General features: G+C 40.7%; 1 protein-coding gene across 5 annotated transcripts in view; it reads left to right on the forward strand.

Moving 5' to 3' along the window:
• LOC131106517 (plasma membrane calcium-transporting ATPase 1-like) overlaps nt 1-27,526 on the forward strand; it is a 97,704-nt gene that overhangs the window by 34,159 nt on the left and 36,019 nt on the right. For 3 of the 5 annotated variants that reach the window (XM_058055666.1, XM_058055662.1, XM_058055663.1), the window contains exons 2-7: nt 8,592-9,027; nt 19,480-19,677; nt 21,568-21,825; nt 21,901-22,026; nt 22,109-22,234; nt 26,068-26,103. In XM_058055666.1, coding sequence (XP_057911649.1) covers nt 8,832-9,027; nt 19,480-19,677; nt 21,568-21,825; nt 21,901-22,026; nt 22,109-22,234; nt 26,068-26,103 — 940 coding nt within the window. In that variant the 5' untranslated portion in view covers nt 8,592-8,831. The remainder of the gene's footprint in view (nt 1-8,591; nt 9,028-19,479; nt 19,678-21,567; nt 21,826-21,900; nt 22,027-22,108; nt 22,235-26,067; nt 26,104-27,526) is intronic. The other 2 variants (XM_058055664.1, XM_058055665.1) reach the window with 1 other exon arrangement.

Below are 27,526 nucleotides of genomic sequence, written 5' to 3' on the forward strand. Positions count from 1 at the left end.
CCCTCGGCCATCTCTGTGTGGAGTTTGCATGTTCTCCCCGTGCATGCGTGGGTTTTCTCCGGGTACTCCGGTTTCCTCCCACATTCCAAAAACATGCTAGGTTAATTAGCGACTCCAAATTGTCCATAGGTATGAATGTGAGTGTGAATGGTTGTTTGTCTATATGTGCCCTGTGATTGGCTGGCCACCAGTCCAGGGTGTACCCCGCCTCTCGCCCCGAAGACAGCTGGGATAGGCTCCAGCATGTCCAACATGATAGAGTGAAAAGAAGTTATCCTCCTATTGCGTGTGGAAGTGGTACGTTTTTGGCTTTTTTGTTTTGTCTTTTGGCTGCATGGCGATCTAGTGGTTAGCGCCCAGACCTCACAGCTAGGAGACCAGTGTTCAATTCCACCCTTGGCCATCTCTGTGTGGAGTTTCCATGTTCTCCCCGTGCATGCGTGGGTTTTCTCCGGGTACTCCGGTTTCCTCCCACATTCCAAAAACATGCTAGGTTAATTTAGCGACTCCAAATTGTCCATAGGTATGAATGTGAGTGTGAATGGTTGTTTGTCTATATGTGCCCTGTGATTGGCTGGCCAACCAGTCCAGGGTGTACCCCGCCTCTCGCCCGAAGACAGCTGGGATAGGCTCCAGCACCAACCGCTAGCCTCGTGAAGATAAGCGGTAGAAAATGAATGAATAAATGTCATGAAAGTGGTTAGCGCGCATGCATCACAGCTTGGAGACCCGAGTTCAATTCCACTCTCGGCCATCTCTGTGTGGAGTTTGCATGTTCTCCCCGTGCATGCGTGGGTTTTCTCCAGGTACTCCGGTTTCCTCCCACATTCCAAAAACATGCTAGGTTAATTAGCGACTCCAAATTGTCCATAGGTATGAATGTGAGTGTGAATGGTTGTTTGTCTATATGTGCCCTGTGATTGGCTGGCCACCAGTCCAGGGTGTACCCCACCTCTCGCCCAAAGACAGCTGGGATAGGCTCCAGCACCTCTGCGACCCTCGTGAAAATGAATGAATGAATGAATTATTATTTGCGATTTCCATAGTCTAACTTGGAAGTCAACTGGAATTGTGTTTTGATTTTGGAGCTTCTAAAAGAGCACAAGGTTACTTCCCAAGGTGACTTCATGTTCCCGTCTGCTCAGTAAGAGTCAGAGAGATGTGGCACCCACTTTCAAAGTGTCCCATCACAAGAGGCCTCACGTGGAGAGACGAGACACACGGTGTGTGTGTGTGTGTGTGTGTGTGTGTGTGTGTGTGTGGTTGCACTGTTGCACGACGGGTTCTTGTCCTCGTCTCTCTGCAGTGTGGTGATTTCCTCTCCCCTGCCCCTCCCCTCTCTGGTCACGTGACTGCAGATATGGGTGTGGTCTCCTGCATTCCCGGTCTGCTTTTTTTTTTTTTTTTTTTTTTCCTCCCGCTTGGATTTCTCCGCCTGGCATGCTGCAACACTACGGCTGTGTTGTACACACACACACACACACACACACACACACACACACACGTACTGTCTAGACCCCAACACACTCTATTTGACGTTTGACGTGTCCTGCATGAGAATCAGTACACTCTTCTTCTTCTTTGGTCTTTGTGTGGCACCCCACCTATTTTTTTTGTGGGGATATTTGTCTTCCTGTGGACATTGTGGCTGCTCCACACAAGAAAAAAAGCTTGTGTGGAGTGAGAGATCTCTTACTTGGTGCAACAAGATTTAAAAAAAAAAAAGTTCCTGTGTGCGTGGAGGGTGTGGTTAGTAGAGTGTTTGCATACGCCCTGTGTGTGTGTGTGTGTGTGTGTGTGCGTACACGTGCGTGCATGTGTAGGCAGCAGGCTGCTTTAGTATGCAGAGCAGGTGTGTCTGCAGAGGCTGGGAGCGGAGAAGTAGAAGAAGACGAGGAGGAGGAGGAGGAGGAGGAAGAAGTAGCAGCAGTTGAGGGAGGTTGTGTTAGATGTCAGACAAAAAGATGAATGAAGACGTCGGACACTGTTGGGAGAAGATGCAAACAGTGTTTGAGGGGGGAAACCCTTGTGATTTGATAAACACTGAAACGCAACGTGTCCTGCTCGGAGAAGGAAGGAATGAAGGAAGGAAGGAACGAAGGAAGGTTGTTTTTAGGTCACACTTTTCTGTGGAGCACATTTTAGATCATCTTTTTTGAAACGTTTGGTCATATGTAAAATGCTACAGTGGGTGGAAGGTGAGCAAGCTGCAGGTGGCGCTAATGCACACCAGGAATGCTAATACAGTAAACCTCGGATATATCGGATTCAATTGTTCCCACTGGTTTTGTCCGATATAAGCGAAATCCGTTATATGCGTATACCGGAAAATATCCGTTTTACGCATATATCGGATTTATATCCGGTATATATGCGTAAATCGGATTTTATCCGTTATAAAAAGGCACTTCCTTGACTATGTTTCCAATGTACCTGGACGCGCAGGCAACGCTGCAAACGCTGCAAATGACGTCGTATAGCGGCCTGTCACGATTCGGTGAATCGGAGCGCCACGATGCGGCCATCCGATATATGCGAGGGAAATTTAATGGAAATGCATTGGAACGGGACTGGAGATTTTGTCCGAAATAGGCAAAATCCGTTAAAAAAATTCCGATATATGCAATGAATTTTTATTGGAAATGCATTACAGAAAAATCGGTTCTTTTTTATCTGAATTTCCGATATATCCGAGTCCAATATATCCGAGGTTTACTGTAACTTAATCATGGAATGTTGAACAGCTTCCTCTAGGCCCAACATACGTATCTATGCCGTGAAACAAAACACAATTATTTCTGCTGTCTGGAGATATTATTAATATATATTATTATTAATTTAATATATGAAACATTAGTGTTTGTTTGTCAAAAAGTTACCACTTCCACACAAAATAGGAGGAGAACTCAATAATCATATGGAGGATCATATATCTTGATTATAATATAAAAACTGACTATTTTTGTTTGATTCCGCCATCTGAGCACGACATACAGCAAACCTTACGAGGGTCACGGTTATGCTGGAGCCTATCCCAGTTAGCTACGGGTAGGAGGCAGCGCTTAGCCCAGTGGGACGCGGCTCTGCATCCCTAAAGGCCACTACGTCCAGATGATGATGATGATGATAATGAGTAACGATTTACAGTCGTACAATAACTTGTATGATTTTCAGAGCGAAGAAGCATGAACTTTTTTGCTAAACGAATTGAACTTGATGCGGAATTGTGTAACGGTTTAGTGCCCAGAACTTCGAGTTTTTAACCACTAACCACAGTGCAGCAAACACCTGGACTGCTCTCAACTATAAAAGAATAAAAAAAATAAAATAATTTCATTCATTCATAAAATCTTTTACCGCTTATCATGCTGGAACCTATCCCAGCTGTCTTCTACACCCTGGACTGGTGGCCAGCCAATCACAGGGCACATATAGACAAACAACCATTCACACTCACATTCATACCTATGGACAATTTGGAGTCGCTAATTAACCTAGCATGTTTTTGGAATGTGGGAGGAAACCGGAGTACCCGGAGAAAACCCACGCATGCACGGGGAGAACATGCAAACTCCACACAGAGATGGCCGAGGGTGGAATCGAACTCAGGTCTCCTAGCTGTGAAGTCTGCGTGCTAATCACTCTACTGCTGTGCAGCCTGAAATGTTGATAATAATAACTAAAATATATATATATATATATTTAACCTTTTTTACAAAATAAATAATCTAAGAAAAAAATATTTAAAAATAAATAAAAAATATAAAAAATTTATACATATAAAAAAAATTTTTTTTAAGTGCATCTTTTGATTTCTCACTATATGTGGCCCTCAGTGGAAAAAAGTTTGGACACCCGGCCTGCCCTAGTCTAAATTTAAATTCAACAAAATATCTAAACAAATGCAAACTCCACACAGAGATTGCCGAGGGTGGGATTGAACTCTGGTCTCCTTGCTGTGAGGTCTAACCACTGGGCCACCGTGCAGCCACACATAATTTCAGAATATCCTTATTTATATAACTTTAACAGTCAAGATTTAGTGGAAATGTATAAATAAAAAATAGTGTGTGTGTGTGTGTGTGTGTGTGTGTGTGTTTATGACGTGGTAATGATTGTTCACTTTTAAACTGAAGAAGGTGTGGTGGACTGTTTGACAAATAAGTCACCCATTAGGTGTGTGTGTGTGTGTGTGTGTGTGTGTGTGTGTGTTCAACACCGCCCAAAAGTCCATGCATCAGTGTCACCAGTGCCCTTTTTTAACTTCCTGTTGTTTCAAAAGCAGTGTTATATCTATTAGCCATTAGCAAAGTGGTATTCATTCAGTTGTGTTGTGCCAGATTGTTGTCGACAGAATTGTGTGATTTTTGTATCACGGCAATGACACACTGCCTCAGTTTGCATGTTGGAATGATAACTATACAGTCGAATGCAAAAGTGAAACCTGCCTCCTGCTCTGTGATTTAGTCTTTTTGATTGTAAATGTTGCCGTGACGATGGCACCGCCTTCTCAAAACGAAAGCCCGAAGGATTCATACCTTGGTTAAAGTCAAATTGTATGTGGTAAATGAGTGTCTTTTTACCTGGAAATGGTAAAAAGTGACGGAACTGAAACAAGTTAAGCGTATGGAAAATTATATTAGTAGGCTTGTTAAAAATATATATATATTAGTAAGCTTGTCATGATAACAAGTTTTGTTAATTATATGGTATAATAATAAGTATTTAGCATTGTAATGGAAATGTCAAGAGCTTTTAAATAAATTAAACAAAAAAAATTGAAATGGGTTTTTTTGCAATGTAGCAAGTTCACACCATTTTGACTTGTTTTGTTTATATTTAAGATTAAGATTAAGATATACCTTTATTCGTCCCTCAGTGGGGAAAATTTGTATTGCACAGCAGCAAGAGTACAGAGTCAGTTAAGCAGTACAAAATGCACAATATAAAAAAATAAACAATATAAAAAACCCAAGTATTAACAAAAATCAACAGTTTTTCCCAGAGTTCTATACAATACAGTATGTAGATAATATGAAACCAGATGAGATATATGACCAGTCTATACACTGAGATTTTGTTAGAGAGTTAATATGGAAATACTTCACATAGAAGTACTTAGTATATTGCATTATGCTGGCGAACAAACGCCTCAGCAGTGTTGCTCGTATTGTCCTTCTTCCTTGTCACTACTTTCAAACAAATGCGACGTATCGGTTCGTTTGTGTTCATATGCTGACCTTTGTCATTCATTCGAAAACCAAAATACAGTAAACCTCGGATATATCGGACTCGGATATATCGGAAATTCGCTCACAACGGACAGATAAAAAAAGAATCGATTTTTCTGTAATGCATTTCCAATAAAAATTCATTGCATATATCGGATTTTTTTATAACGGATTTCGCCTATTTCGGACAAAATCTCCAGTCCCGTTCCAATGCATTTCCATTAAATTTCCCTCGCATATATCGGATGGCCGCATCGTGGCGCTCCGATTCGCCGAATCGTGACAGGCCGCTATACGACGTCATTTGCAGCGTTTGCAGCGTTGCCTGCGCGTCCAGGTACATTGGAAACATAGTCAAGGAAGTGCCTTTTTATCACGGATAAAATCCGATTTACGCATATACCGGATATAAATCCGATATATGCGTAAAACGGACATTTTCCGGTATACGCATATAACGGATTTCGCTTATATCGGACAAAACCAGTGGGAACAATTGAATCCGATATATCCGAGGTTTACTGTATTCCCAAACTGGGGCTGTGGGGTTCCCATTAGACAGCCTCGGCTCCCTCACTGCTGCAGAGTGAACACTCTTGTCATCCAGCCTGTGTGGCTTTCCTGTGTGGGCGTTCAATCCCACCCTCGGCCATTTCTATGTGGAGTTTGCATGTTCTCCTCTGTGCATGCGTGGGTTTTTTTTCCGGGTACTCCGGTTTCCTCCCACATTCCAAAAACATGCTAGGTTAATTGGCGACTCCAAATTGTCCATAGGTATGAATGTGAGTGTGAATGGTTGTTTGTCTATATGTGCCCTGTGATTGGCTGGCCACCAGTCCAGGGTCTGGGATAGGCTCTAAAACCCCTCGTGAGGATAAGCGGTAGAAAATGAATGAATGAATGAATGTTCCCCCACCCCCCCAACCCCCTCGGTGACCAGTAGTTTTACATAATGAAGCTTACCCCGCTACTCCAGTGAGCCTGAGCAACTGACCGCAACCCTCATCAGCAGTACCGCCATGAATGTGTGTGTGTGTGTGTGTGTGTTAACACACAGTTAACTGTGGTAAAGCGTTTGATGAGCACTTATATCATCCATGGCGATGGCTTGGAATGTCCACAGGCACACACACGCTGGTCCAGTTGATATCACGTTAGTGTGCTTCATTAGCTCTTTTCACATTTTTTTTTTTTATCCTGCTTTTCATCAGCAAGACGTGGGAATCTTAAGTTCTCCTTTCCGTTTCTAACACTGTTGCTTCCTGCTACTCTGGAGTTACATCTAATGAACTTAAACCAGTCTTTCAGACTTCAGCATTCAATGTTGTTGTCAATGCACTTTAGCAGCTCCAATGTAGAGTGTAGAGATTTCATCTGCTTACTCTGCTACTTATTTTCTGTATTGCATGTGTCTAATGCATAAGATTAGACACATGCAATACAGAAAATAAGTAAATGTCACCAAAAAAGTGGGCTAATAAATTGACACACAAAGACTGCGGATTTCAGAAAATAACAGATGAAATCTCTACACTCTACAAGAAGCAATGAAGTCTGTAAAATTAAATAATTAAAAATAAAAAATCACAAAATTTGTAACTATAATGATGAAAATGGTAATATTAATGATGATTATAATGATGGTAATAATGATAAAGATTATAACAATAATGATAATAATAATAATAATAATATTACAATGAAAATAATAACAGGGGAAACAAGACAGTGGCATGAACATGATTATATCCTGCAAAAAGGGGTAGGCATTTATAAGCTTTTGCTTCAGCCTACTCCTTTTGGGCTTGGGATCAGATAGTTGAATACAAATGTAAATAATGGAAAGTTATATTTTGATTGATGTAAGAAATGCACTGTAATGATTCACATATTTGCCCAAATAAAGGGAAAAAAAATGTCATGACAGAATAAGAACGTTATACTGAGAATAATATACACTTTGCACTGTTGGAGCTTAAGGAGGTTCTAAATGCAATTTTTTTTTTTTTTTTTTTAAAGGAGACAAAAACATGTTGAGTAAGCAAATTATTGCAAAAAAAAAAAAAAACAAGCTGATTTAAAATGTAAGACCATAAAATAAAAATAAAGGACCTAGTAATGAATAGCTGCACCATTATTGTTAAAGGGGACCTATATTTTTTGGCCCTTTTGTATTGAGTTGGGTTGCACAGTGGTCGAGTGGTTAGCGTGCAGGCCTCACAACTAGGAGACCCGAGTTTAATTCCACCCTCAGCCATCTCTGTGTGGAGTTTGCATGTTCTCCCCAGTTTCCTCCCACATTCCAAAAACATGCTAGGTTAATTGGCGACTCCAAATTGTCCATAGGTATGAATGTGAGTGTGAATGGTTGTTTGTCTATACGTGCCCTGTGATTGGCTGGCGACCCCGTCTCTCCAGCACCCCCCGTCCCCGTGACCCTCGTGAGGATAAACAATGGAAAATGAATGAATGAATGTTTTGAGTTGTGAACTCCTATAGAGCAGCTTCACATGATAACCTACACAGAAAGCTTTCCAGATCTTCTGGAATCTGCACCTATTCTAGTTGTATTTTTTTGGCTTTCCAATTAATTAAAATTGTCTGTTTTAATTTAGTGGGCACGCCCACTCCTCATTGATTGGTTACACTCCATGCTAACGGTGAAATATTTACAGTCCAGCAAAGCAGGGGGGGGGCAGGTCTACGGCTTTGTATTCGGGAACGCCCTTATAAGGAAGTCCAGCTCCCTGTGATATGTTAGGAAAAAAACTCACCGAAACGGTGCATTCAAACCCTACGGCGACAGCCAACCTCCCAAGACCCAGTTCCACGTGACCAAGATCCACTGGCAGACCCGAGCAAGAGCCGGTAGATTGATCACCTTCAGCCTGGAAAAGCCTCATCACATGCACGCTCTTCACGCGTTCTCCATGTTGAGTAACCGCTCCAGAGCGCATGAGATGTTGCGAGGCCAGAACGCGACCACAAATTAGCGGCATCGCCGTAAAAAGCCACAGGGTTCAAAGCGTGAGAAAAATCGGAAATTCCAGTTCCTCTGACAAAAGGCCCGGTTTTCTAAAATATTTGGTTTTTCAGCTGAATTTTTTTTTTTACCAAAGACTTTGTGTTGCTCCAGTTTGCCAAAATGGGATAATCAGCGAATCAAAGTGGGACACGATGTTTTACAACTTCCTGTGCGTCCCAATGGAGCGGCGCCATCTCAATCAGTTCTCTTGTTTATAGTTAGAGCTTTTATTTAATATTCCGAGACCAGCACCACGTCTAATTGTCCCCAATTCATGTCACTGCTCCATTTCCTCAACTCAAACCTTCTCTTTTCTCTCTCTTTTTTTTCTCCAGAGTGACCAGCCAAACATGTTTGTGCCCCCGTTTCCATGGTAACCAAGAGGAGCATGTCCGTCCAAGAAAGAAAGAGTTAACCTCGCCTCCACCTACCTGTCAAACGACCCGCCATTTCCTGTCAACCGACAACCCACTGTGACTTCTACATTCATTGAATACACTTAAACGACAAACCCCCCACCCACCCACCCCCCCCCCCCCCCATCCACCACCCCGTTCTGGAAAAAGAGGATTATCATGGCCAATAACACGGCAGACCACCCTGCGGGGAACTCGGTGGCCGATGGCAACCACGATGGTGACTTTGGGGTGACGCTGATGGACCTGAGGGGTCTGATGGAGCTGCGGAGCGGAGAGGCCGTCAACAAAATACGGGACTCGTACGGAGACGTGCAGGGCATTTGCCGCCGCCTGAAAACATCGCCCATTGAAGGTGACGCAACCAGTTTACACATACAATTTTCACACGTGAAAGTAACTCATGACCAAGAACAAATATTTTTGCTGATTCATCTGAAGTGGTCCACAATAATGGTATAAATTGCTAAAAAATCTTCTATTTCAATTTTATATTTTTATAGTGACACACTAATATTGACACAATATCAGCAACAATAATAATCATGTTGGGGTTTTTTTCTGTTTTCTAATAATTCCCCATGAGCTTAAGTAGGATACATAGCCAGGACAACAAATTTATCAAATAAAATAAGGAGTGTTCATTCCCTCCCGAACCCGATTTAGCTTTCACGGGTGCACAAATTAGGTTTTTATTTATTATTTTTTCAAAAAATTTTTTTTTTTTGTCCACCTTTGCTGGGCCCCTCCGGCCGCATCCGCTGCCTTCTGAACTGCAAATGCAGCCGACTCCCTCTTCTGTGTCTTCCGTATCCTTTATTTATGTTGGTGTTTTGAAAAAGCATCTTTACTTGACGGTTAGAATTGTTTCGTAACATGCTACCCTGCAACCACTTCACCAATTATTCACTACAGTAAACCTCGGATATATCGGACTCGGATATATCGGAAATTCGCTCACAACGGACAGATAAAAAAGAACCAATTTTTCTGTAATGCATTTCCAATAAAAATTCATTGCATATATCGGATTTTTTATAACGGATTTCGCCTATTTCGGACAAAATCTCCAGTCCCGTTCCAATGCATTTCCATGAAATTTCCCTCGCATATATCGGATGGCCGCATCGTGGCGCTCCGATTCGCCGAATCGTGACAGGCCGCTATACGACGTCATTTGCAGCGTTTGCAGCGTTGCCTGCGCGTCCAGGTACATTGGAAACATAGTCAAGGAAGTGCCTTTTTATAACGGATAAAATCCGATTTACGCATATATCGGATTTATATCCGGTATATGCGTAAATCTGACATTTTCCGGTATACGCATATAACGGATTTCGCTTATATCGGACAAAACCAGTGGGAACAATTGAATCCGATATATCCGAGGTTTACTGTATTAATATTTCAGACTGGTTAATAGTCAGTTTGGAGGGCAGCTGATCTGAATTTAATTCCGACTATTCATCAACACCGAGCGGCCATTGTGGCCTGTTGAGAGATGCTGGCTTAGGATTTATCGTCTCACACAAAGAGCATCGTTTATGCTTGGTTGTGTGCCAAATTCGCACATTGGAATTATTTGTTGTATGCACACATTGCATGAGAACACCAGAAAAAAAAAACCAAGACAAAAAATGCATTAATCCGGTGTAGTCGGAATGCTGCTCCTTGCATCTAAGGTGATTATTACGGGATGTTTGCTCCAGCTGTGAGTCCCGACTTGATGCGTTTGTTATCACAGAAGGCAAATTGGGTCAGCGTGTTTGCAATTTACTTCTGGACCAAAGACAAACAGTTAATGTCCTACTTTCTGTCAACTGCACACAAGCGATAAGAAGACTTTGGGGGTAAACGGCAGGTTCCCATCCCGAGCCAAGTACTCCTGTAGGGATCAACTGTCATAAAAAAAAAAACATACAAAAATTTCGAGTTTAAAGTCTGTGCTAAAAAGACAAACTGATTTTAGTCACAGAAAAACGGCTGTTGTTTGTTTTGCCTTCCCTCCCTCCATTGTCATCAACTTTGATCCCTGTGTGTTGTGTGTGTGTGTGTGTGTGTGTGTGTGTGTGTGTGCGCCTCCACCAGTCCATTCCCGGATTGAAATTAGTTCCAGGCCGTTCCCCTAATGGCTCCATAGATCATTGCAGTGTTCCATTTAGTAATCTGAGGACAGCCGTAGCTGAAGAAATGAATTTAATGAAGAAAGTCTAATCACGTTTTCACTTCAAGTGACTGACTGGCTCAAGTGGCCCAGGGGGGGTGTGGGGGGGTAGGAATTTCGGGGGAAAATTTGAGACCGGAGGCCCCGCACAAGACCACACCGCACTATCACGTGCAGTTGCAGTGAATTGGTGAAAATATGCTTTTGGAAAAACGCCAGTGAGTCAAAAGGTCAACATGAGAGCAGCAGCATGTGATCAGGTGACGGTTAGCTTAGCACAATCGCGCCACAAACTCTGATCAATTGACTGTTATTATGATGGTGGGCTAATGTGGTTGAATATCATAATGAAAAACTGAAGAACATGTGTAACTGATGATCGTACATCGGTGAAACTTAGCATTAGCTACGTTAGCTCGCTGCCTAATGTTGTTGAACTTATGTGGTCGCTGGTTCGAGTCCTGCAGGGAAGCCCGCTGTTACATGTGCAGGTCTGCTTTGAAATAAATCGCTACTTTTTTGTGCTGGAGCCTATCCCAGCTGTCTTTGGGCGACTGGTGGCCAGCCAATCACAGGGCACATATAGACAAACAACCATTCACACTCACATTCATACCTATGGACAATTTGGAGTCGCTAATTAACCTAGCATGTTTTTGGAATGTGGGAGGAAACCGGAGTACTCGGAGAAAACCCACGCATGCACGGGGAGAACATGCAAACTCCACACAGAGATGGAATTGAACTCGGGTTTCCTAGCTGTGAGGCCTGCGCGCTAACCACTCAACCGCTGTGCAGCCCAACTCAATAGAAACGGGCCAAAAAATATAAGTCCCCTTTAACAATAATGGTGCAGCTATTCATTACTAGGTCCTTTTTATTTTTATTTATTTTTATTTTATTTTTACGAACATTCAAACTCCACACAGAGATGGCCGAGGGTGGAATTGAACCCTAGTCTCCTAGCTGTGAGGTCTGCGCGCTAACCACTAGAAAGGGACATATAGGAAATATTTACATATTTACAACATATAGCTAATAGTATGACACTTTTACACATAAAATTTGCCAAATAATTCAAGGTGGACTGTTATATAATTGTAATTATAAGCGTAAAATAGTGTGTGTGTGTGTGTGTGTGTGTTAAATATATATTCTGACCCCCCGGACAGTTCTGTTAAGTCAACACGGCCCACGAGTCAAAAAAGTTTGCCCACCCCTGATTTGAATGTTGCAGAAAACCTACAACTTGATTAAAAAGGATTATTCCGCTGATTATTATAATATATTATTCTATATATATATATATATATATATATACAATGGAATTGATTATTGGAAGGTATTCTAACCATCCTTTTAGTAGGTGTGATTCCAGAAGTGAATCTGAGGTGACTCAGGCTTGTTGCCTTCCCTCCAAACAGAACCTTTTGGCTCCTGTTAGAAGAAGCCTGCTAACTCCAGTTGCTGACGCCTCAAGTTCACGACTTCACACCATTTCAATTTAACTGTGCATGTGAAGTTTGATTCCTCCTCTGCTTTTCACTTTCTCTCGGTGAAAGCAGTCGCTCCGCGGCCACCGTGCGGACTACACACACACACATACACACACACACACACACACACACACAAGGATGCTGCCTTGATGCTTCCTTCAGCAGAGCCTCCTCGGTGGCCCATGATGTTCTTTTCATCACGACACCAAATAAAAAATAATTTCATGTTGCTTTCTCATAATCTGACATAAAATGAAAACTTGTTTTTTTTTTTTTTTAAAAAAAAGCTTCTTTTTTTAGGCTGATGCTAATGAACCTCAGCCTATTCTGTAGATGACAGCTACACAATGAAAAAAGGAGCTTTATATTATTATCACTTTTCCTTTTGCCCTTTCAAACAAAGCTCAGCGAGTGGGAGATAAATCGGTTAAATATAGAAATATATAAAAAGTCTAGAGTAAACTGTCACAAACGTCTTACCGCTAACATGTTTTTATTAAGAATTGCTTTATTTTAAACCCGCAGGCATCGCCCAAACTCAATATTATACTTATTGTTCCCGATCTCCTGACTTTGTGGCATACATGCTAACCCAGGGGTGGGCAAACTACGGCCCGGGGGCCACATCCGGCCCGCCAAGTGTTTGAATACGGCCTGCCCAATCTTTCAAAAGTATTTAATTTAAACTCAACATACAACCTGGCATCATGGCCTGAGCCAGCCTTTTGATGGTTGTATCAATTTCGTTGTTTGACATGGTCTGTTGTTTACAAAGTGCTCCTGAAAAAAGAGACACAAGCACATAATAATAATAAAAATTAAAATAATAATTATTATATTATTATTATAACTATTATGATTATATTTATATATTAATGCTAATTATTATATTAATTATATATAATAATATTGTTATATTTGCATATTTTACATAATAATATAATAATTATTATTTTAATTTTATTTTAATTATTATAATATTTTATTATTTTTAAAATATTTAAATATAAATATAAAATAATAAATAATAATAGCATGACAATTTTACAGATACAATAATACCAGGTGGACTGTTACGTGTAAAATATATAGTCGTCGTCCCCCCCCCCTGGAAATTTTGTTATATCAATGCGGCCCGGCGAGTCAAAAAGTTTGCCCACCCCTGTGCTAACCACTCGACCATCGTGCGGCATGTTTTGTGATTTTAAATAAATATATAGACAACAAATGGACTCATGCAGTGTATTCGTAACACAATGCATGCATGCAAACCGAGGCAATTTTTGACATTAACCAAAAAAACACGCTAACTGAGGTTCCGCTGTGTTTAGATCTTTACAGGCTGTGAGAACTTGGAAACTATAAGATGCGTTGCGTGACCCGCATCTCGGACACACACATGCACACACACATAGAGCTTGGGGCCGTCGTCATCTCTTTCCAGTGGAAGCAGAATGCTCCTCAAAGCAGAAAAGGACTTAGACACGCAAGTATGTCGTGTCTTGGTTCTTCACAGCAGGTAATGGTAATGGTTTAATTTCATTTGAACATGCATCAGATTACAATTGAATGCATCACATAATCAGTTCACAGTTCCACATGTCCAAAAGGAGTAGGAAGAAGCAAAGCTTATTAAATCCTACCCCTCCATCTGGTACTTTTACAATCAGTAACTGTTACATTTGTTCACTTCCTGCTTTCATAATATACTTTAAGTTTTTTTTATTTTTTTTCAATCCATTCCATAGTTTGATTGGCAGGTGTGTATATATATATCTGCAATATCATTTAAAGCAGAGGTCTCAAACTCTACTTGGGGGGCCACTGGAGCTAGGGTCTGGATGAGACTGGGCCACATCAGGTTGTCCAAAAAAAAAAAAAATGCATTTATTAAAAACAGAAAAATACACAAACTTTTTCAGTGCTTTGGTTCCGATTTTCTACAATAAAAGCTCTGATAAAACATTCCACTGTTCTCAAATATTTTAATTTTTATTTTTCTGCACAAAATAAGATGAAAAATAAATAAACAAATCAAGAATAAAGAAAATCAATCAATCAGTAATAAATAAATAAATAATAATAATAATAAAACAGCAAATAATAAAAACTTAAGAAACCACATATAGTTGGTGGGTAGACAAATTATTTTTTTCAGATTAAAATGAACAAAGCATTATTAGAGCCCTGTAGACATGACAAAACACGACTATAGTCACATTTATACTCTTTTTATTTACAACATATTGCGCAACTGCAGGGTCTTGAGACACATGCTAACTCGCAAACTAGAGAGCTAGCGACCTAAACGGTAGCCTCCCAGTTATTTCCTTTAAACTTAAATAGCCAAAAACTTACCACTTCCACACGGATAGGGAGGATAACTATTAACAGTTATTTAACCTTTAACATGAACATTAATCAAACGTAATAATTTTTTCTGGGTACATGATACCATACAGCATCCATATCAAACTTACGTGGGCCGCACTAACATTAAACTTTCATATCAAGGCGGCGGGGCCTCAAACTAGTGTCGTGCGGGCCACATTTGGCCCGCGGGACGCGTGTTTGAGACCCCTGATTTAAAGACACACAAAACACTGCACTGTGCACTTATGTTAGCTATTCTAAAGTGCTGTTAGAAATATCTCATTTCATCAGCGAGCATCTCTGGAAAGGTCGGAAGAGTTTTGTTTTTTGCCTTGGTGGAGGTCCACGTTATTTGCTGTGCTTTCACCAACTTGCCTCTCGGTAGCCGCTGTTGCATCATAAATCGTGACGCCGACTTTTGAGCAGAGGCTTTTTATTTGAAAAAAAAAGCGTTTCCCAGAGCAGGAAAGGAAAGGAAAGAAGGTGGGTGGGTGGGTGGCTTCTGTTGAGGTTACCATGGCAACTGTAGCCACGGACATCTATCAGACATTGCTCACTGCTCACATCTGCTTCTTTTGATAGAAAATGACAAATTACACCGCACCATCAAAACGAGCCGACGGACTGCCTTTTTTGCTGTATATAAAGTTTATGTTTACACTCTTTTTATTACAGTAAACCTCGGATATATCGGATTCAATTGTTCCCACTGGTTTTGTCCGATATAAGCGAAATCCGTTATATGCGTATACCGGAAAATGTCCGTTTTACGCATATATCGGATTTATATCCGGTATATGCGTAAATCGGATTTTATCCGTTATAAAAAGGCACTTCCTTGACTATGTTTCCAATGTACCTGGACGCGCAGGCAACGCTGCAAACGCTGCAAATGACGTCGTATAGCGGCCTGTCACGATTCGGCGAATCGGAGCGCCACGTTGCGGCCATCCGATATATGCCAGGGAAATTGAATGGAAATGCATTGGAACGGGACTGGAGATTTTGTCCGAAATAGGCGAAATCCGTTCTAAAAAATCCGATATATGCAATGAATTTTTATTGGAAATGCATTACAGAAAAATCGATTCTTTTTTTATCTGTCCGTTGTGAGCGAATTTCCGATATATCCAAGTCCGATATATCCGAGGTTTACTGTACAAAAAATTACCAAAAAAATAGGCCTATGTCAGTTTTCATTCCTTTTCCTGAATTTGACCTTTATAGCTCATAAGAACAAACCACTCACAAACTGTTATTGATGACTTATTCGTGTTTGTGTCAGGAAAATGTCCATTTCTTATGTTCAAGTGCCGTTTCTACGATATATAGTACGAAGAAATTGCGTATCTTGTGGTTTCAGGTGATATTTGCAGACTACCGTCTGATTTGTCAAGGAGATTAAGGCAACTACACGAAGGATGCTGCAGGAGAAACAATCCTCAGGACGTTGCAATTTGCAGCGCAAGTTAAATATACGAGTGAGGGAATGATTCAGCGTTGAAACCCGTGTGCCTGTTTTTTTTTTCTGATGAAGCTGCCAAGTAAAAGAAACATGTTTTTTATTGCAGATGAAATCCGTTTTTTTTTTTTTTTTTTGCTAGCGTGTGACAGGCCGGCTCCGCTGCCGCTGAGCTTCATCTCGGCGCTTTAATCTGCTTGTCCGCCGGGACGCTCCGCAAACGAGATCCGGCAACAATCACAGCATGAAATGAAAAACAAAATAAAAGGGCTCATATTGATCAAACGGACAGTAAAGGTTGGCTGTGATACGCTTCCTATTTATTTTCGAGCCACGGCGCCTTCAAAATGAAACTCGGAGGCGAGTTCTTTTGAGAAGAGGTTTATTTTTAAAACTTCTTTAACCGGCAGCCGTCACGTTTTCGTTTTTATTGAATGCAACTAAATGTGTCTCTGAGCCTCTGCAGGGTCTGATGTGACCTCCAGGTGTGCAGGACTCGCTGGCTCTTTTTAGTCTTTTACTTTCTAGTTTCTCTTTATTTTTAGCTTATGTATCGTTTTCTTACATTGACGCCAACCAGGCGTCAATACGGCTCAAATACCTTAGATGCTCCGATTGATGCCTCTATTCAATGATCCACATAGTCTGCTGTAGGAATGGAGTGCGTGGTCTACGAAAACGAATAACCGCTGGGGTCGGGTGAGAAAACATTGGCATTAACAGCTGTGGCAGTAGGCAACCTCATTTTTATTCAAGATTATTAGTGGTCAGAATCCTATGGAAGCCCTTTTCCGCCACTGAAAAAAAAAATCCCAATGGTAAATCAAAATTATGAGATAAGAAAGTCAAAATTACGGGATAGAAAGTCGAAATTACGGGATAGAAAGTTGAAATTACGAGAAAGACGAAATTACAGGATAGAAAGTCAAAATTACGTGATTGAAAATCAAAATTACGGGATAGAAAGTTGAAATTACGAGTGAAAAGGCAAAATTTTGAGAGTCAAAATTGCGAGATAGAAAGTCGATATTACGGGATAGAAAGTCAAAATTACGGGATAGAAAGTTGAAATTACAGGATAGAAAGTCAAAATTACGGGATAGAAAGTTGAAATTACGAGATAAAAAGACGAAATTACAGGATAGAAAGTCGAAATTACGGGATAGAAAATCGAAATTACGGGATAAAAAGACGAAATTACAGGATAGAAAGTCGAAATTACGGGATAGAAAATCGAAATTACGGGATAAAAAGACGAAATTACAGGATAGAAAGTCGAAATTACGTGATAGAAAGTCGAAATTACGCGATAGAAAGTCGAAATTACGCGATGGAAAGTCGAAATTACGGGATGGAAAGTCGAAATTACGAGATAAAAAGACGAAATTACAGGATAGAAAGTCGAAATTACGGGATAGAAAATCGAAATTACGGGATAAAAAGATGAAATTACAGGATAGAAAATCGAAATTACGGGATAGAAAGTTGAAATTACGAGATAAAGATGAAATTACAGGATAGAAAGTCGAAATTACGGGATAGAAAGTCGAAATTACGGGATAGAAAGTCGAAATTATGGGATAGAAAGTCGAAATTACGGGATAGAAAGTCGAAATTACGGGATAGAAAGTCGAAATTACGGGATAGAAAGTCGAAATCGAATTAATTAGCTGTTGCAAGCACGGCGGTTGTCATTATTTTGGCTTATGGTTTTAATTTGTAGTCTGTTGAGTTCAACAGATAAAGGCTGTACCTGCTTTGCAGTATTACATTGTAGTATCCTCAATGTAATATTAAAGTATCATCTCATGAGCGGAGTATATCGTGACACCCCTACTAAGCACTAATAATCAATCCCACATTATCAGGCGTCATTTCCACTTCCTCATCATTGCACAACTGTATGTAATTATGCGATCATGTGACCTCATTTGACTTTATCTCATATTAACACATTACCTCAAATCACTGCCGGTGTCCCCCCCACCCCCCTCCACTGGTTATCACTGTTGTCTGACGTCTCATTCCGTCTCATCCAGAGACCGTAGTTTGTGCTCCATCAGATGGCGTTGGCGCAGAGCGTCTTGGCACCGGCGGGGACGGCAGATTGCACTGACGGTCGGAGGTGTGCAGCAGGGGGGAGAGGGGTTGGGAAATGGGATCTCTTCAGGCAGCTATCATTACAACCCCGCGGTATCGTTCCCGTTCATTGGGAATCTCATAATAATGCTGATCCTGGCATCGGTAAAACCTTATTCAAGGAACAAAGGTACCACATTCCTATGGACAGAGACTTAGGAAATGTCTATGGTATAATACTTTTAATGTATGACAAGGCTCTACATTAAAAACCAAAACGACTTACCCATGGGGAATCCTTAAGGTGAGAACTACTTGCCTGAACTTGCCCCATGACGTTGCTTGGAAATCTGGATTGTCAAGAGACTTCTAGGCACTTTGCCTTTTATATAAGTTGTGCACCGGGCGGCACGGTGGTCGAGTGGTTAGCACGCAGACCTCACAGCTCGGAGACCAGGGTTCAATTCCACCCTCGGCCATCTCTGTGTGGAGTTTGCATGTTCTCCCCGTGCATGCGTGGGTTTTCTCCGGGTACTCCGGTTTCCTCCCACATTCCAAAAACATGCTAGGTTAATTAGCGACTCCAAATTGTCCATAGGTATGAATGTGAGTGTGAATGGTTGTTTGTCTATATGTGCCCTGTGATTGGCTGGCCACCAGTCCAGGGTGTACCCCGCCTCTCGCCCCGAAGACAGCTGGGATAGGCTCCAGCATGTCCGACATGATAGAGTGAAAAGAAGTTATCCTCCTATTGCGTGTGGAAGTGGTACGTTTTTGGCTTTTTTGTTTTGTCTTTTGGCGATCTGCATCGCTGATTGGTTGATCGCGAACTAGAACGGGTGTGGGTAAAACGCGGACTGCGGACCGCGGACCGCGGTCTAAATAAACGATTCTGATTGGTCCATTTCAAGATTTGCAAGGATTGGTTTGCAAATTATCACCGGAATTACGCAGTCCGTGTTTTACCAACACCCAGAACCACCAAGAACCGCTTTAAGAAAAAACTCTTGGCAGTATAGCATTCCAAAGTACACTTGCCCGACGGGAATATCACTGATTGGATTTACTTGCCCCAATTTTGTTTTAACTTGCCCCCAGGCCATCGGTACATCGTTATTGTCCTGCCCTGTATGATAGTCCAAAACTCGAATTGGCTTGTGCGTTCATTCCTTCCAAGAAAAAAAAAAAGTTTCTATCGATGTGAAGATCAACAGTTCCCGTTTGTGCCTTCAGGTCTATCCGGGAACCCCGTGGATCTGGAGAAACGACACACTTCATTCGGAAAGAACTTCATCCCGCCGAAAAAGGCCAAGACTTTCCTGCAGCTGGTGTGGGAAGCTCTGCAAGACGTCACGCTCATCATCCTGGAGATAGCAGCCATCATCTCGCTGGGCTTGTCTTTCTATCATCTACCAGGAGGAGACAGTGAAGGTCGGTGCTGCCTGATGTGCAAATTTTATAATCAGCGTTGTAGAACCTTCATTTGACAATTATAGTATTTGCGGTGAAGAGGGAACTTAGCCGAAAGGCAAAGCTCTCAGTTTCTGCGTTCCTACCCTCACCTACGGTCACAAGTTTTGGGTAGTGACAAGGTCACAGGTACTAGCAGCCAAAATGAGTTTTCTCTGTAGGAGATAAGGTTAGAAGCACCGTCGGTCGGGGGAAACCTCGAACAGCCTTGGCCATCTGGACACCTTCCGTTCACCTTCTTGGGCATGTTCATGTCACTTCCGACCACTTGGAGACCCAGGACATGTTGGAGAGACTAGGATCCACCAGGGAGGAACTGGACGGAGTAACTAGAGCAGAACTCTTCATCCTTGTATTTAGCAAACATCAACTGCTTGTATTGTTTCTTGAATTGGCTCATCGTTGTGCATTGTTTGATTTCCTTACTCAATCCATTCCATAGTTTGATTGGCAGGTGTATATATATATATATCTGCAATATCATTTAAAGCAGGGGTCTCAAACTCAATTTACTTGGGGGGGCCACTGGAGCTAGGGTCTGGGTGAGACTGGGCCACATCAGGTTTTCCAAAAAAAATTTATTAAAAAATTTATTAAAAACTTTTTCAGTGCTTTGGTTCCGATTTTCTACTAGAAAAGCTCTGATAAAACATTCCACTGTTCTCAAATATCTTACTTTTTATTTTTCTGCACAAAATAAGATGAAAAATAAATAAACAAATCAAGAATAAAGAAAATCAATCAATCAGTAATAAATAAATAAATATAATAATAATAATAAAACGCCAAATAATAAAAACTTAAGAAACCACATATAGTTGGTGGGTAGACAAATTATTTTTTTCAGATTAAAATGAACAAAGCATTATTAGAGCCCTGTAGACATGACAAAACACGACTATAGTCACATTCATACTCTTTTTATTTACAACATATTGCGCAACTGCAGGGTCTTGAGACACATGCTAACTCGCAAACTAGAGAGCTAGCGACCTAAACGGTAGCCTCCAAGTTATTTCCTTTCAACTTAAAAAAGCCAAAAACTTACCACTTCCACACGGATAGGGAGGATAACTATTAACACTTATTTAACCTTTAACATGAACATTAATCAAATGTAATAATTTTTTCTGGGTACATGATACCATACAGCATCCATATCAAACTTACGCGGGCCTCAAACTAGCGTCTCGCGGGCCGCATTTGGCCCGCGGGCGGCGGGTTAGAGACCCCCACCTTGATACCACAGTTTAATGTTGAAATGACAGCTTAAAGCTATATAATGTTCCAAAATATATATGTTTCCAAATATAATGTTCCAAAATTGGCTCTCTAGCACCCCCTAGAAATTGTTTTAAAAAATTAGCCCCCGCCACCAGTTTCACCGATCGTCACGAAACTTGGTGGAGACATCTATCATGACAGGACGCACCAAAAAGTCTCAAGAACCCATATTGCAAAATGTAGAGGAAGTCGGCCATTTTTGGTGGCGGCGGCGATTTTCGGGCCAGAAGTAGGGGGTCGTATCTCGACGAACTTTATTGATTTTTTTTTCCAGTTTTTAATAAATGCGTTTTTTTTTTGTTTTTTTTTAAAACCTGATGCGGACCGGCTTCACCCAGAACCTAGCTCTGGTGGCCCCCAGGTAAATTGAGTTTGAGACCCCTGAGCTAGAGAGAGGGAAGTCCGGGCTTCGCTACTGTCCCTGTGATCCGACCTCGGTTGAAGATGGTTTTGATCATTTTTGGGGGGTCAATGAAATGAAGACCTTTGGTCAGGTCCAGTAAGATTGATAGATGGACATCATTTTTCCGTAAATATTAATGGTTGATGGTTGTCGCACAATTCCAGCATGCGGCCAGGCGGCAGGAGGCGTGGAGGACGAAGGCGAGGCCCAGGCGGGCTGGATCGAGGGCGCCGCCATCCTGTTCTCGGTCATCATCGTGGTCCTGGTGACGGCTTTCAACGACTGGTCCAAGGAGAAGCAGTTCAGAGGGCTTCAGAGTCGCATTGAGCAAGAGCAGAAGTTCACGGTCATCCGTAAAGGCCAGGTGATCCAAATCCCGGTGGCTGAGATCGTAGTGGGAGACATCGCGCAGATCAAATACGGTACGCAGAAATGTAGTAAATTTAGTCTCAGGTTTCTCTTCATTGATGGAGTATCTTCTTCACACGTTCCTGCAGGAGATCTTCTACCCGCTGACGGCATTCTGATCCAAGGCAACGACCTGAAGATCGATGAGAGCTCCCTGACTGGTGAATCGGATCAGGTCCGCAAGTCTCTGGAGAAGGATCCCATGTTGCTGTCTGGTGAGCGTCTACACATGTGACCGCCATCTTTTTTCCGCAGCGGAACCTTAACGTTTTGTGTGTTTTGTTTGACCCCGCCCAGGTACGCACGTGATGGAGGGCTCGGGAAGAATGGTGGTGTCGGCCGTCGGACTCAACTCTCAAACCGGAATCATCTTCACGTTGCTGGGTGCCGGTGAGAACGAAGAGGAGAAGAAGGTCAAGAAAAGTAAGACGACACGTAAAAAAAAAAACAAACACAACCTCATGGATGTTTTCTAATAGCTGGCGCTGCGCTGGTTCATTTGGACTCAGCCCATCATGGTCGTTATGCTAACTCGCTAATCGGCAACATGAGGCTGGACGTCAGTCAGTCTGGGCGTTACACTTTCAAACGGTGTAATTAGAAATGACGTGTGCAGTTAACTTATATCAGGGGTCTCAAACTCAATTTACTTGGGGGGGGGCCACTGGAGCTCGGGTCTGGGTGAGACTGGACCGCATCAGGTTTCCCCCCCCCCCCAAAAAAAACGCATTTATTAAAAACAAAAAAATTTAATTTTCTACAAGAAAAGCTCTGATAAAACATTTCACTGTTCTCAAATATCTTACTTTTTATTTTTCTACACAAAATAAGATGAAAAATAAATAAACAAATCAAGAATAAAGAAAATCAATCAATCAGTAATAAATAAATATAATAAAAATAATAATAATAAAACGGCAAATAATAAAAACTTAAGAAACCACATATAGTTGGTGGGTAGACAAATTATTTTTTTCAGATTAAAATGAACAAAGCATTATTAGAGCCCTGTGGACATGACAAAACACGACTATAGTCACATTTATACTCTTTTTATTTACAACATATTGCGCAACTGCAGGGTCTTGAGACACATGCTAACTCGCAAACTAGAGCGCTAGCGACCTAAAACGGTAGCCTTCAAGTTATTTCCTTTAAACTTAAATAGCAAAAAAAATTACCACTTCCACACGGATAGGGAGGATAACTCTTAACAGTTATTTAACCTTTAACATGAACATTAATCAAACGTAATAATTTTTTCTGGGTACATGATACCATACAGCATCCATATCAAACTTGCGCGGGCCGCACTAACATTAAACTTTCATATCAAGGCGGGGGCCTCAAACTAGTGTCCTGCGGGCCACATTTGGCCCGCGGGCCGCATGTTTGAGACCCCTGACTTATATGATGTCAAGTCGAAACGAAAAACTAAACTCGGTGGCATTCAACTAGCTCAGTAGCTTTCTTCATCACTTTAGCATCAACGGCCTCGTTTATTGAAGTACAGTAACTGGCATCCCGGCTATTTATTTATTTATTTTTTTATTTATGTATTTGTGATGTAACACCGATTTGAAAATGTGAAACGGACCGTCCTGTGTTGTTTGCTTATGGAGAAACTAAATGGAAGAGAGAGCAGTGTGATGCTAACCTACTGGCTTGTGTGCTCGCTCTCTCAGTGCTTATGATTTGCTTGTGATCACGCTCTTTTATTCATGGACACTTGTTTTTATTTTTTTATTTTATTTTATTTATTTTTTTTACTTCTTTTTCTGTGTGATCATTTTGTTTTCTTGGCTAGCGTTTGTCAGGCATTCATTGTAAAGCGGCTGAATGAACCAGCTCAGCGGAGAGAGACGCAAAGGTTGACATTTTGGGCCTAAAATCCTTCCGATACAAGTTGGATTAAAAAAGGTTTTACATTTTATTTAAATAATTCTAATTAAGGTTTGAAATCGGAAGGAAATATACACATTAGTTATATGCATTAATTTTTAATAAATTTATGCATCAAATTAGGAACACAATACAACACAATGTCCTCATTCTGGTGTAAACTAATCGGTTCCCACATAGAAAACTGAAGAACACACTGACTCAGTTTGATGACATACCCGCCTACGTGTGGACAGGGTCTAAGTCCAGCCTGCACATATTTGGTACTAAAAAAGGTTTTCAAAACCTCCGGCCAAAAATCTGATTATTATAATAATATTAATAATAATAATAATACAATTACAATAATCCCTATTAAACGTATGCCGTGACGACACACACGCATCCTGTGTTTACATCACAAACAACATGGACGCCCTCGGAACTGTGTCGGTTGGAGCTTTTTTTCAACTGCTTTTTGCTTGCTTGTATTTTTACAAGGCGAAGAAACACTTTGATGTCGGCCATCTTGGCTCAAATTACAATTTCACCTCCAAGGCGGCAAGTGCGGAAGTGACAAGGATGACAGAGGATGATTCTGATTGGATAGAAAGGAAAAAAAATATATATAATATAATATATATCACTATATTGACACTTACTATGGTGTCATTGTTTGGTCATATCACCTCGTACTTCAGTATGTGACAAAAATAAAAAATAAAAATAATACAAATTAAATTTAAAAAAACTTAAACTATATTAGGAAAGCAGGAAGTGAACAAATATTATTAAAAATATTACTATATTATAATATTATTTTAAAAAAACAACCTTAAACTGTATTATGGAAAGCAGGAAGTGAACAAATGTAACAGTTACTGATTGTAAAAGTACCAGATGGAGGGGTAGGATTTAATAAGCTTTGCTTCTTCCTACTCCTTTTGGACATGTGGAACTGTGAACTGATTATCGGATGCATTCAATTGCAATCTGATGCATGTTCAAATGAAATATAACCATTACCATTACCATTTTTTAGAACTACTGCCGCCTACAGGTTATATATTATACATATATATATGTGATATATTATATATCACTATATTGACCGTATGGTACCCATAATAATAATACTCTGATAATAATTTACTCTGACCCGAACACATCAACAGGAGTCCAATTCCAACACGTATATATTTCTCCAACACAAACATGTCCCCAGTCAGCTCATAGTGGGAACAACACTTCCTCATTGTCACTAGACAACAGCATGCATTCACTGACACTCCGTAAAAAATCACGTCGTTATTATGCGCGTATGAGTCATCGAAACAAACACACAGACAAAGAAAAACAGTAGGCGGATATTATTATCTCTTACTGCCGAAGTACAATTTACATCCAAATATGTGAATTCTACTTAAGTTAAGGGTGTCCTTGAACGCAACCCTTTATGGTTCATAATAACACAGTGGGATTCAAATGGTCTGAAACTAGCGTTAGGCATATAATATACATAATTGTGTCCTGGCATATTTCACACATACAGTATGGTGATTAATCATAATTAATTAATTGGAAAACTGATTAATTTGATTAAAACGTGTAATCATTTGACAGCCCTAGTTATTTTTTTATTGTTATTAAGCAGGGGTATGATTGAGTATTAAGCTTATATTAAGCACAAACTAGGATGCACGGCGACTGAGTGGTTAGCGCGCAGACCTCACAGCTAGGAGACCCGGGTTTGATTCCCCCACTCGGGCATCTCTGTGTGGAGTTTGCATGTTCTCCCCGTGCATGCGTGGGTTTTCTCCGGGTACTCCGGTTTCCTCCCACATTCCAAAAACATGCTAGGTTAATTAGCGACTCCAAATTGTCCATAGGTATGAATGTGAGTGTGAATGGTTGTTTGTCTATATGTGCCCTGTGATTGGCTGGCCACCAGTCCAGGGTGTACCCCGCCTCTCGCCCCAAATATTCGCTATATTCACTGTAAATATCCTCTGTTTTTGTTTTACCTGAGCGATATTACCCCGATGATGTCACTTCCGGATATGATGAGAACATATTACAATCAATATAATATAATATATTTGTCAGGGACCACACTAACAATACGACCTACAGTATAACTCATCACAAGTGATACTATATGAGTAGTAATCTTATTTTCATACTCTAAATTTATACTTTTGAAAAAAAAAACTTGCCGTGTCTCTCTCTCCCCTGATTGGTCCATTCCTGCTGACAACACACGTACACGTACACGCACAGCACGCACACACCTGTTGGAACTTTTGTGTTCTCCTCCAATTTGATTTCTTTGATCCATCTTATCAGCATTCCGCCCTCTCTCTCTGTCCGAACAGGTAAAAAACAAGGACCCCCCGAAAATCGCAACAAAGGTAACCCCCTCCATTCATCCACCTGTCGCTCTGTCCTCCCCCTCCATTTTTCCTCTTCTTCCCAAATCCCCCCAAAAAATTCCCTTCATCATCTCATCATGGACGCAGAGGCAGGAGGGGAGCGCTACTGTCCCATCTCTCTCTCTCTCGGCTGTCAAAAGGGGGACGTTCTCTCGCCATGCTTTACCTGTCACAGGGTGCAACTCGCAACCAGCCACTGTCATGGTTACAAATGTGGACTTGTGGTTGGCTCAACAAAAAAAAAAACGTATTGTTTGGCTCAGCCATTATTTTCCTGCTTTCCCAGGAAGTGGGAAAATGTCATCGGAGCACGTCTTGGTCAGTTTAATACAGTGGAACCTCTGAAGTACAACACAGTTTATTGTCATCTAGTTCTCATAGTGAAGTAATACTTCTAACGTACTACTAACTTTTCTCACCTACAAGCGTAAAAAGAAGCGAGGCAGAGTTACTGGTATAAAAGAGACGTAATGTTGGAGTCTTAAGTCTTAGAATGTTAGACTGTGCTCCAAATTCCACACTCCTACTTTCGGTCAGGGTTTTGGACTGCCGATTCCGGCAACGGTCATTTGTTAGTGGGATCGACTACTACGGACCACCACACAATTTATTTAGGAATTTATTTATTTAGGTTAAACAATTCCAAGCACCCCTGGCAAATTGGTTATTATTTAAAAAAATAAATACAATAATTTATTTTTGTGAATTTTTTTTTTGCACTATTTGACACAAACCTGAATTTAACAGAATTAATATTTTGGCTTGATACGAATACATGGGAAATAAGTTTGATAAATTATTTTATAGTTCAAGAAAACAGAATTAACAGAATACAATAACAGAACTAAATATATTTATGATAATAAATAATAAATATATTTATGAAATAGAAATGTATCCTAGCTTAACTTAATTAACAAAATAATTTCAGTGTCCGGGTTTCAGGAGCAAATAGCTAATAGTGTGTCATAATTAGCAAAACGACAACAAAAGAGTAAAATTTAAAAAGTTAGTACTTCCACCATGAACGTGATATCCACTGTGGGACAAAAATGAGCTCCAAACTAACTAAATTGCTTGTTTTGTTTTAAAAATTGTTTTTGTCATAATTAGTAAAACGACAACAAAAGAGTAAAATTTAAAAAGTTAGTACTTCCACCATGAACGTGATATCCACTTTCATGTGGGACAAAAATGAGCTCCAAACTAACTAAATTGCTTGTTTTGTTTTAAAAATTGTTTTAAAACAAAATGTGGCATATGATATGATATGATGACAAAAAGCTAGGCGGATAAATCCAATGCTCTGACATCGATTGGCGTGGCCTGTATCAAGCTAGCAAACTGAATCCATTGAGATTTGATTCTCGATATGGGACAAAGTTCGTCCCTTGGTGTTGGC

This window comes from Doryrhamphus excisus, chromosome 18 (genome assembly GCF_030265055.1).
Source record: "Doryrhamphus excisus isolate RoL2022-K1 chromosome 18, RoL_Dexc_1.0, whole genome shotgun sequence".
Lineage (NCBI taxonomy): Eukaryota > Metazoa > Chordata > Actinopteri > Syngnathiformes > Syngnathidae > Doryrhamphus > Doryrhamphus excisus.